This window comes from Nipponia nippon, unplaced genomic scaffold (assembly GCF_047370975.1).
Source record: "Nipponia nippon isolate SJK-2023a ecotype South Korea unplaced genomic scaffold, ASM4737097v1 scaffold_1, whole genome shotgun sequence".
Taxonomy (NCBI): Eukaryota; Metazoa; Chordata; class Aves; order Pelecaniformes; family Threskiornithidae; genus Nipponia; species Nipponia nippon.
The window spans coordinates 119863933-119876656 of NW_028262290.1; the positions used below are offsets into that span (position 1 = coordinate 119863933).

General features: G+C 40.3%; 1 protein-coding gene across 3 annotated transcripts in view; it reads left to right on the forward strand.

Moving 5' to 3' along the window:
* Positions 1-12724, forward strand: part of CPNE4 (copine 4) — a 243640-nt gene that overhangs the window by 37506 nt on the left and 193410 nt on the right. For all 3 annotated transcript variants that reach the window (XM_087769916.1, XM_087769913.1, XM_087769909.1), the window contains exon 2: positions 12495-12682. In XM_087769916.1, the coding sequence (XP_087626042.1) occupies positions 12503-12682 (180 nt within the window). In that variant the 5' untranslated portion in view covers positions 12495-12502. The remainder of the gene's footprint in view (positions 1-12494; positions 12683-12724) is intronic.

Below are 12724 nucleotides of genomic sequence, written 5' to 3' on the forward strand. Positions count from 1 at the left end.
CTATTACATCATGGTGACCCTGCTTTGCTATTCCTTATCTATGTAATCTTCCTGATGCTTTGCAGCTGTCTTTTAATAAATAGCGTAAGAGAGCTGATAAATTTCTGTTTGGAGAGTAATCATCTTCAGCAGAGGGCAGGTAGGGGAGGGAATTATCAGTTTTACAGATTTGGAGAGAAAGCCCATTTAATTGTCTTTAAACTTTCAATTCATACAGCACCATGCCTTAGATAATTGGACCAGAACTGTTGCAGTTGTGAAGTTGAAACATCTGGCTGGGACTTCAATACCAGCCTCTTGTGTCTCCTCTCTGTTGAGTGCCATCACTGCTGGCTTATTGGCATTGTTTTCTCTCTGTCATTTTAGCTAGCAGCTGCAGTGGGTGGTTCGTTTACTTTATTGCAATTTGTAAAAATTTATCCTTTAGAGACAGATGAATGTAGGTGAAGCCCTGTGCAATATGTCCCCAAATCTTAGGGGTATTGCTTGCCTAATGTGAACTTCATGAAATGCTTTCCTACCAGGCAGTGATGTCAAGATCAGCAGTTGTTATGCTGTTCTTTGTGTGTGGCGGTTGGCAGTAGGACGTCCGTTATTACTGATGATACGAATCCTTTTTTTTTGTGTGCATTACTTAGGAACTGAGAACCCCTTCCCTCCAACTCCAAACTAGCAGAGCTGAATTATTTCACTGTTTTGTTGTCAGTATATGCTAACAAAGACTGATGGTGACTTGCAGATTTCACAAGGAAGATATAACTCCTGTGTATACTCATAGGTTCCTTTTAGAAGAGCTTAAGAGACACTCTTGTGTCAGAGAAAGTTTTATAAAAGACATTCCAAGTATCTTGCTTCTCATCGGTATTAGTAGTTGACAACAGCGATGTTTCTCAATTCCCAAGAATTCCCGAGGGAGAGAAACATTTGAAAACGCTTGGTGGCTTGGATTCCTAGAGCTTGCTTTCAAAAGTGGCGTTAAGGCAAAGCCTTGACACTGTGTCAGGAGGAAGTAGCTCCACTATAACATTGCTGACAAAGCTGTGTTGCTTCCAGGACCCAGGTTAGGATCTGTGTGAGGCTGCGCCGTGTCTTGACACGTTAGGACCTGGCTTTGGTAGCTTGGTAGAGTACTGTTTCTGTGGAGCATGGAAATGCCAGCAGAGGAATGACAAGGCACTGGCACCAGTGGTGCGTTTGGCTCTGATAGGACCTTTTGCTGACAGCATGCTGCAATTCTTTTATGAATCAATTTGATACCAAAAATAGCTACTGGCTTCTTCAGAGACCGAGTCTATCATGGTATGGGGATACTATGATTGCGAAACACTCCCAATAGGGAGCAGGATATAGCTCCATAGAGGAAAGTCAGACTAAGCTAGTAGAAATGAATCTAGGAAAGAGATAAGCAGTTCCAATATAAATATAATTTGGCTGGCAGAGCTGCTTCTTCTTTAGGATTTTCTGGTGACTGCAGTTGGAGCTGCAATGGGATCGTATCTCTTGCTGATTTAGTTGAGACAGTGGCAATGTGTGTTTGGCTTAAGTCACATGGGTGACTCTTCAAACATTTGATTAAGGATCTTTAAAAGAAAATAGAAAGTAAGTAAATGACAAGAAGGTGAGAAAGGCTCATACTCTAACTTATAATAGTGGTACAAGCCTGATTTGTTGTCATAGAACCTCCGTTGCAAAGGAAGTGAACCCAGGACCGGCTCTAGGCAGCAGGCAAAGCTGGCCATTGTCCAGCAGCCTCCTGAGGGTGGTCAGGCTGTTCCTTGTATATCGGAGTCCTGGGAGGCCAGAGGAATTCTGGTAGTTGCTGAGACAGGGATCAAGCATGTTGGTGAAGCAACTGTGAAGTGAGAGAGCAACTGCTTATGGCAGTATCAGTTGCTCCCTTTCTTCTGCTCCTGTCCTGCCTGACAGAGCAACTTGACATTAAAGCTTTGTCCCAGTTTTGGAGTCAGCGTGGTCCCAAGAACGTTCCTGTGCAGTAGATAAATTCAGTTTTTCTCACACTGCTAAGAAGCCCTGAGCCAAATTGTAGTAAGTACACCTTCTGGTTGGATTGCAAATGCAGGAACTGAATGGTGAATGGGAAGTTCTTCCTCACTGTTCTTGATGTGCCTATCTTTGGATTAGCAGCAGAAAGCAGCTTCTCTTGTAGGATCATTTTTATGCTGCAGGAAAAGCCGTTATGGCCATCTGTTGAGGAAAATGAGCAGTTTGCAATATGTTACATCTGTAAACGGATAAACTCTTCCAAGCATTACGTGTGTTTATATACATACTTTGATGTAATTGAGTATAACTGAGGAACACAACTTGCTGCTTCATTTCCCTGTAGCTGGTAGCCAGTGTGCTTCTGCAAGGTGGATACTGGGTAACTGTCATTTCAAATGTATTTTATGTATGTGTAGGTGATAATGCAAGGATTAACAAAGTAGACTCTTAATCTTTCTTGTTGTTCAGAATTGGCTAGTTTGTTTAAACAATTGTTTTGGCTCAAATGTGTTCTGAAGGCACTCAGCTGGGTTTATTTGATAGCAGAATTGTGACTGCTACACCTTGGAGTGCTGGGATTATTTGCTTTTGTTCCAGGCATATCTTTCTCTGAAGTATAGTGGAATATCAATTCAGCTTTAATTATTTAAGAATCTCATATAAGTAACTATATTGCAAGGCTTCAGAGTTCTTGTTAAGACAAACACTGTTGTTTTTTTTTTTCCCTCTGATACCTAATTGGGAGAGCTGATTTAAAAAAAAAAGCAGCACACATATCCTGAGAGTGAATAAACTTGTTTTCCCATGTTTCAGTTGATATATCTCTTAGTACAAGCAGCAAACTAAAATGGCAAAGCTAAGAAAATTGTAATGGCTTTTAGTGATAAGCTGTCAAATACATATCATATGCTAGTGACTTCGAAGTTGTTGATTAGAGAGAGATTCAATTACGTTTTTGTGATTTACTATGCTTACATATCGCTTACATTCACAAACCACATATGTGGTTTGCATATAATAGGTTGTTGGTTTTTTTTTTGTGAAACTCCACAGTATGATGTTTGAAGTGGATGCAATGGTCCTGAGCTTTTCTGTGTTATCAGTGCCTAGTCCCTGTGCTTACAGCTACCCATGCTTCAGATATCATCTCAACAGTAATACAGCAGACTCCCGAGACCCGATAGCCAAACCAGTAGGCAAATCATTTACTTATTTGGCAGCCTGAATTTTACTGGGGCTTCATGTTGTTTAGTCCTTCTCATAAATTGTCAGCTCATGGAGTCATGTTACAGGATAGTTTGAACTTTGCTGGTATTTCTTTCCTTTGCTTTTAAATACATTTTTGACTTTTATAGTTGTGAGAAAGGGCTGTAGAACATGAGTTCTAATGGCTTTGCAAATGGGAGTGAAATCAAGAAGGAATCCACTTTAATGTTTTCTGAGATAAAATATGCCAGTTTCATGATTTGGAAGAGGAACACTGGGACTGTTTAATGTTTTGTTTGGCAGTATTGAGTTGTAAGTGAAGGATTTGGACAGGCATATTTAAGGAAACAAGACTGTGGATAAGAGGACAACTGTGGGGCTAGCTGTTACAGCGTGTCAGTATATAGATGACTCAGTCTGTTTTCTCTCTGGCTTCTACACTGTTCCCAATAAAATATACTCTGTTATCCTATTAAGACACCATGCTGTCTTAGAAGGTATCATTTTGTAAACAGTACAAAAAAACCCACCCTCCACACAAAAGCCTGTAAGCTAGCCTTGCCACGGGAGAGGCAGACTTCTTGTGACTGGTACAAATCCAGTGAATGTAAATAAAGCAGCCTTTGGTTAATTCTGTGAAAAATCTCTGACGCTTATCCCCTAAAAAGCATCGGTACTGCTTTCCAGTAGCAGAGGACCCACTTGTCTGCATCTGTCCCTGGGGAAGTTATTTTCATCTCTGTTCAGTCTCCTGTCTTTTGTATTAATGATTTTTAGTTTTGTCTTCCCCTGCACATTACAACATTGTAAGCAGGAAGACAGTGGGAACTTGGAGAAGAAAGAAGTGACCAATGGCATTAGCTACATACTAAAGGAACAAGGGAGAATCTTAGATTTGCACTTCTAATAGAGGGTAATAGAATATATGTGTATTTTAGCTGCTGACTCTTACAGGTGCTTTGCATTGCATCAAGTAAGTCTGACTTCAGTGAGGACTACTCAGAACATCCAGAATTCAGCACATTCAAGCATCTCCCAGTGCTCCATTTATCATGGGGTTTTCCCCTCCTTTAACTGAAATGGGGTTATGTGTATAGGTGCAGCACACTTCTGTACAGTGTTCTGTCGTACATTAGATGTCTCAATTTCCTTCCAGTGACTTTCCCTTCTCCCCTTATAATTGAACCAGCTGGTTCTATGGTAATGAGTCCTTTTGAACTGTCAGTGTGTGTATATTTCCATTTACAGTACTGGCACTTTGTTCTGAACCTTCTCCCCTTCTGTCCAAATAAATTACTTACACTATCAGATCTGTCTCATTGTTCACAATAGCACTGCCGTGAATTCTCCAGATCCTCCTTGCTTACTGAATTTATTGCTCATTTTGCAAAGGGCTCTTTCAAACTTTGGTAGGTGTAACTTTAAATAATCCTCATTAATTGTTGTACGAGTCAGAGAATCAAAGAGAAGGAGGAAAACTTGTATTTTTAATTGCACAAACTATCCTGTGGAGAGAGTCTACCTAACCTATTGACTTCTCGTTATATGGTAATTTATATTCAAATTAATTTTGACAGCTGGCGTTTTGTCTGTATTAGCTGTGATCATTTAAACTTCTGTAACAATTTATAATGTAGTTGGTGTTGACCAGAATAATTTTTTAATAGTGATAGGAGGAGAGTCGTGTGCAGTGATTAGAGAGAGAGCTGATAATCAGGAGTCTGAGGGCGTGGTCAAAGGTAAGTAGTTGAAGGACCATGTTTTAAGATAGTACTGGTTGTTCATGAGAAGTTAGTTTCCAGAGGTGCACAGAGAAAGGCCAAGAGGCAATGGTCACAGCTGCAACAAGGATTAGACATAAGGAAAAAAATAGTTCATAGTGAGGTTGGCCAAACAATTTAACAGGGGTTACAGAAAACTATATGCTATAAAAATGCTACAGTGAGAAAAATGTTGCTTTACAGAGGAAATGGAGGACAATGAACATCAGTTTCTGTGGCTGATCACTGGTTCCCAATCATTGATACACTTGCAATAAAGATAGGTCTGCCTTCTCTACTATCACTCTGGGCTCTTGCTTGCCTGTCTTCAGTCCTGGGCCAGCCAGGTGTCTTAGCAAGTTCCAGATTAAGCACATGGAATATTAATTTAATCAAGTTGCTGAATCAAGACCTCCTGATGAATTCCCATCTTTCCTCATTTGCACAAAGTTTCTTTGCCAACCACACAGCCGAATGAGAAGGAATGAGTTTGCTTTTCACAACCAAGGAAGCCTTGATGCCAACAACTAATAGAGTAATTGAATGAGACTGGGAATTCCTAATCACACAAAGTTTCTTAAAGAAAAATGTTCGCTGATCTCAATTAGTATCATTCCCTGAAGGGGTCCATGGCCTACATTCTGCTGGAGTTGAATAGGTAACTAAACAGAGCAACCTTTTACAACTTTTCTACCTGAACGCCCAACATGATTTCATCCTTTTCTATAAATGTTGCTCTTACTGTATTACTGTGTGCAACTTGGTCTCGCATCATAATGGGAGATAGGATAGAAGCACGTAAAATCTTCAAGGCCTGAGAAATGCCCATTTGAAGGCAATGAATAAGTTTCATGGCGTTTGGGTCAGGCCCCAAGAGGCAGTTCTGAAGCACTTGAACCCTCTGTGCCTGATGATTATCTTTCATTACTGTGTTGCCAAATAATAAAATACACTGGGAGAAGACAAGATTGCTTGAAGCACTATAGTACTCATATGTCTACTTTATTGAAGTCAATGGGTTATTTTCTCACTGACTTCTGTGGATCAGACCCTATAAAAAGTTCAGTATACTTTCAAAATGGCCTTTTATTTAATCAGATTCTCCTTGTCACTTAAAGCTAGTGATTTCACCTAAAAATGAACATGACTACTTAGATTTTGATTTTGCCAGAGTTGTAACATAAATTGAGAATCTAGAACAGAACTAGAGGAAACAACTTTCCTAGTGCTGCAAGAATCACATTTCTTAATAATGTAGAAAAATGGTTTTCTCTCTCTTTCAAACTGTGGAGCACTACCTGTTTTCCAGCAGAAGCTGATAGTCTGAGTGTTATGAATTTTAAGCTGGTAACTGTAGACTTGGTTTTCATATTTACTTTTATTAGACTGTAAACCGTGGAAGATCCATGAACTGTAGGTTCAAAGCTTTCAGTATAGAGAGTTCACCTGCTCCTGTGTTTTGAATGCTAATTGTCTGTCCTATATATAATTTCTACATATAAATAAGCAGGGAGCAGCTAGTGCTACAACATCCAGTGCTTTTAGGTCTTGCCCTCTTTTGGAGGCACTTATTCACAGCTTTTATTTCATTTAACTCTACCATTAGTATTTCCCACCGCATGCACATACTTTAAACACCATTTAACTTTCCAGGAGCAGAGTCCTGCTGTTTACTTTTGCAGAAGCAGATAGATGCTATTGGCTCGTTTTCATTTCACAACCAGGGTGCCAGTAAAACAAGTGATTCAGACACAGCCCTCAATAAATGTTGGCGGGAAACCTGCAACCCCGAAATGCATTTGCATGTACTTTGGTCTGGTGTACAGGTTTCTAAATAACAAGCCCTGTTTCCAAATGCAGAGCATGCTGCTTGCGGCTTTTAATTTCAGCATCTTTCTCATTCCCTACTCATTTATTACCTGAACTGAAGGTGAGGCTGAGTGTGTGTGTCCCCCTGATTCTTCGCAAGGAGCAGGCGGCTGCGTGTGAAATGACAGAGTAGGCAGAGGAGAAAACTTGAAATCTGAATTCAGATAACAGATTTATTTCATGGTGAATCTAAGGAGCCTGGTTATATTATGTGGTGATGTTCTCTGAAGTCCTGTGTGGATCACCATTTTGTAACAAGGTGGATTGTTTGTGTGAGCTGAAATCAAGGCTTTTAGATCTCAGAGGCATGTACTGTTTGTATTTCACATCACAGGGACCCTTACTTTAGTAGGCACTAGATGATTAAACATTTTTAAGCCATTCAGTCCCTTTGAGAGGAGAAAGACATAGCTGGCAAACGTGTAGTACTGGTTTTCAGTGTAATCCAGTTATCTAGCTAGGCACAAACTTCTGGACTTGTGTGCTGTTGCTTTTAATGAAATACATACACATAGGAGCCTTTATAGCACTAGTAACCAGAAATGCTGGGCTCATGTCAGTCTTTTGATTTTCTGTATGGTTTTGGAGCCAAGGGGCCCAAATCATAGCTCAGTACCCACCTGTGCTAAGCACAGGAAAAACAACAGATCACAGAGGCAATCTGTACCCTAAAAGGTTTACAATTTGATTGTGTCCTGCTTACTCACAAAGTAGTAGAGGTTGGAAAGGACCTCTGCAGATAATCTGTTCTAAACCCCTGCTGAAAGCAGGTTGCTCAGGGCCATGTCCAGACAAGTTTTGGGTATCTCCAAGGATGGAGACTCCACAAGCTCTCTGAGCAGCTTCTTCCAGTGTTCAGCCAACCTTACAGTAAAAAGTTCCCATTTCTTTAATCAGAATTTTCTGTATTTCAGTTTGTGCCGATTGTTTCTTGCCCTGTCACTGGGCACTGCTGAGAAGAATTTGGCTTAATGTTCTTTATTTCTGCCCCCCCCCATCAGGAATTTATACACGTCAATAAGATCCTTCTGAGCCATGAATCTCTTAAAAATGTCAGGCCACATTATTTTCTAGATGTAGAATATTTTTTGGAGAGTGGAACTCTTCCGAGGTCCTCACGAAATTTTTCTTTGTACATGGGTACATGGTGCTATCAAGGTCTTTCACTCTTTTTTTTTCTTGTTGTTGTTTGTTTTGTTTAAGATAAAACATGTTTCGATTTCAGCACAGTGTACTTTAAGATTTTGTTTTCCAGTTGGTACTGCCTTCTTCCCTGCAGTTTCACCATGGAGAGGTGGTGGAGGCCTGGTCTTGCCTCCTCGTTCTGGGCAGTCTAGCACTGGCTAATGAGTTTGTGTGGGAAGCACGTAATGATACACTGTTCTCGTCTTTTCCAGAGGAAATGAAAGAGAATGTATGCAGCAATGAACTGGAAACTTCAGTAGCATGTGACTTAGCACATCGTTCACTTACTTTCCTATCTACCCTATCGCTTTCCTCTCACAGATACAGCTCTTAGTCAGTGAGTATTAAAGCCATGTGGACATTGAAGGAATAATGAGGTTCTAATGAAGTGAAAAAGGAAGAGTTTGTAACAAAGAAAAATGAACAATTTATTCCTCCATCAACAATGTACATAGTTAATTGACAAAAAACTTCTTACTCAATCAAACTTGTCTATGTTTACGTAAAATAGTACTTTTTTTAGCCACTTTCAGTAGGCTCAAAATCTATTTTCCAGGCCCCCAGCTTCCTGGTAACATGACATCAGTACAACAGCCCAAGCTGGTGATTATATTGAAAGAAGAATATAATGGGACAAAAGAATAAGACTGTGGCTTGATCTTTTCCATTGATAAATTTAGAACTTGTAAAAGCTGAAGTAATAGTTGTAGTGATAAAAAGAAATATAATTTTATACTTACCCGCTGTTCTAAAAAAACAGTGTATAATTATTGTGGGAGGAAGAAAAATACATCTCTCCCCCTCACTCTGCTACTTTTTCCCCTTCTCTTTAGTGTTGAAATCATCCGGTTTAATTAAATCACCAACCTATTTCTGCACAAAGGATGACATTTCATTAATGATGTAAGATGTGCATGAGACAGAATTAACCCAATTTTCAAATGGATTTCAATTTGGAAAGGGCAACATGTAAAAATGTCTTGTAAATGTGTGGGATGAGCTTGTTGAGCAGCTTTCTGAAGGAGATGGGATTATAAAATGATGAATAACTAGACAACAGTCCCTCCCCCCACCTCAGTTTCTAACAGTCTTTTTGTACTGTGTATTTATATGTATTTTGCTAGCAATCGTCACAAGTCTGTTTTTTTCATTTTATTTCTAATATATCCTTGATATATATGATGTCAGGTACCTAAGTTTCCATCAACTGGGAGTACAAAAAGACTGTTAGAAACTGAGGTGGGGGGAGGGACTGTTGTCTAGTTATTCATCATTTTATAATCCCATCTCCTTCAGAAAGCTGCTCAACAAGCTCATCCCACAGTCTTTTTGTACTCCCAGTTTCTTTAATTTTTAGCTAAATAGCAGGCTTCAGTGGCTTTGTCAAAGTTACCACCAGCTTAATCTGTTCTCCTTTTGGGGAAAAAAAAAACAAAACACCAAAAAAAAACAACAAAAAGAAGAAAACCAGTCTCCCAAACATTGTTTTGAATCATCACTTTTGGAAGCACTTTTTCCGGACATTTATTGTCATGCTTAGTTGAGGTATCAGATGTCAGGTCCCTCTTGCATGTGAATCATTGCTTCTCAAATTATGATTTTATCAGAGTAGTTCCGATTAGGCTAGAGCCCAGTTCCCCCTGCTTGCTGTTGCTCTCAGGCTAGGACTCTGATCTTGCCATTACTGACGTGAATTGACCCGGCACAAAATGTTGTTCTCCACCCTGTAAAAGATTTTGAGATTTGAGAGGTGCTTGTCTATTTGCAGTGTCAGGAGTCTTAGATAAAACTGTATGAGAAACTAAACTAGTGTATAGGAATACACTGTGTAGAGTTGAGAATGCTCTTTGGGCTTTATAACATAGTCTAATATCTTTACCTTTCCATATTTGATTTAGTTTTGCTTTTTTTCCTGGTCATGTTTCTTTCCTAGCAGTAAATTCAAGAGAACATAGTTTAGGTGACAGCATTTACAGGTAACTGGGAAGGGCTGAAGGAGGCTGGTTTGATCTTAGGATGTCAGGCACTATGGTTGTGGTGTGGCTCACGTTTCAAGAAGCCTGTTTTACCGTAAGGAAATACGCGTGCATAGCCTGAGCTAGAGAGAGTGGTTAGAGTCCATCCACACCCGCTTCACTTACAAACCTATCAAACCCAACAGGCTGGGGTTTTCACAGCAAACCGATGGTTATATAGTAAGTTGCTGAATAGATTTGAAGAACTGTAAATTATTAACAAGCTTTTCTCTCATCTGCAAGGAGAGCAGCTCATCTGCCTCATCGTTCAGACTTACATTCCTGAAGTTTATCTGTATGTGTTAGAGACCCACACCGCATTGCCAAATCTTCTTACTCTGAATTTAGAAATACCTTTCTATTTTTGCCTTTATAATTCATAGGGAAACTGGATATTTTGTCGTTTTTGTTTTTATTTTTAACTTCTCAGAGTTGGGGAAAGAAAACTTCACTTTCCTTTCCAAATTGCCAAAATTTAACTTTTATCAAAACAGTTCTCAAAAATCATTAACCCCTGAGAACGGGATGTTGTGAAAGAGACAGTGAAGACGCTTGAAACAGACCACAAAAAATCTGTTGATAATCTGGTAAAATAAATCTGCCCTCTAAAAGTGTGAAATTAATTTTTTGCAGCTCTTATGGGTGGGGTAAGGGGGGGTGAAGGCGCTAATCCTTGTACTAGGAGACAAATTTTTAGGGGTCAGACTGCGAAGCTCAGAACAAGTGAGCAAATTAAAGTGTTCCCGTATTCTTTATTGAGGCAAAAATGATCATATAGTGATTTTTGCTAAGCGCTGTGTTAAAAATGTTTTTTTGTTGCTTCTGTTGAGAGCCAAGGCTCGAGTTGCAAGATTGGTAGTGTTTGTAATGAAGTAAGGGCCAGAGGTTCCCGCTATTCCAGCATCTGTGCTCATGTAACTGTGATTCCTGACCCAAAAGAGCAGACACTATATAACAACAAGATTTGCCAGCATAAATATCCTGCCCTTCTGCTTAGACCATCAATCCTGACTACTTGCTCAGGAATGGGAGGAGGTAATCTTCTGTAGTAAGTGTGGAAATAGAGTGTGAAATGTATTTTGGAATTTAAGATTGATATGAAAGGGGCCTTCTGTGGCATTTACATAAGAAGTTTGTCTAAGATGAAGTGCATACTTTTTAAATGGAGTATGGAGAAATAAAAGCAGATTGAAGGAGTGCTGAACAAATTTAATTTATCCTTGTTACTGGAATAAGGTATTTGTCAGGAGAAATTCAGAATTACCATCCTGTCTGTCTTTTGGCCTGGGGAAATGTAGCTCTATAAGCAGGAACGGAGCTGGAAGTCGAGATCATAGTTCACCCCCAGAGTTCAGGGGCATGGTGGAAAGTTTCATGCTGAAGTTGATTTATTTGCAGATGACACCAAATTGAGTGGGGAAGTAGACACTCTGGAAGGGAGAGCCACTCTGCAGGAAGATGTGGATAGGCTGGAAGAGTAGGCTAACAAGAACCTTATGAAGTTTAACAAAGACAAGTGTAAGGTCTTGCACCTGGGAAAACATAATCCAGGAGTGCAGCTCAGACTGGGATCCACCTGGCTAGAGAGCAGCTCTGTGGAGAGGGACCTGGGGGTCCGGGTGGACAGGAAGCTCACCATGAATGAACATTGTGCTGCTGAGGCCAAGGTGGCCAATAGGATGCTGGGTTGCATAAAAAAGGGCATCACCAGCAGAGATAAAGAAGTCGTCATCCTGCTCTACTCAGCGCTTGTCAGGCCACATCTGGAATATTGTGTACAGTTCTGGTCCCCGTTATACAAAAAAGATGTGGACAGGCTGGAGGGGGTCCAGAGAGGGCCACCAAGATGATCAAGGGTCTGGGAAGCCTGCCATATGAGGACAGGCTGAGAGCTAGGTTTGTTCAGCCTTGAGAAAAGGAGGCTTAGAGGTGATCTCATCACCATGTACCAGTACTTAAAGGGGAGCTACAAAGAAGATGGAGACTCCCTTTTTACAAGGAGTCACGTGGTGAGGACAAGGGGTAATGGGTACAAGTTACTCCCAGGGAGATTCCAGCTGGACACAAGAGGCAAATTTTTCACAGTCAATCATTGGAATAATCTCCTCAGGGAAGTGGTTAGCTCCGCTACATTGAACACGTTTAAGACTCAGCTGGACATGGTGCTGGGCCATCTCATCTAGATTGTGCTAGAAAGGTTGGACCAGATGATCCTTGAGGTCCCTTCCAACCTGGTATTCTATGATTCTATGATATGATATTTCTAACCATAAGAGATGATGTATTTCTTTCTTCCATAGGTATTCCTTTGATTTTATTTTTCCCTTTCTTGCTCTGGCTCTTGTTCACAGTTATAGGGTCCCATTGCCTAGCAGAACATTGTGTTGGCTTCTGCATGGAAGGAAGGACTATACTGTGTGTGCATTGTTCTTAATGCACCTTTTCTCTCTTTCAGAAAAAGGAATGAAGAAAATGAGCAACATCTATGAATCAGCAGCCAATACCCTGGGAATTTTTAACAGCCCATGCCTGACTAAAGTGGAGCTGCGAGTTGCATGCAAAGGCATATCAGATAGGGATGCGCTCTCAAAACCAGATCCTTGTGTCATCCTTAAAATGCAGTCGCATGGCCAGTGGTTTGAGGTGAGTCTTTAATAAAATAAAACTGATTCTTCTGATGCTTTA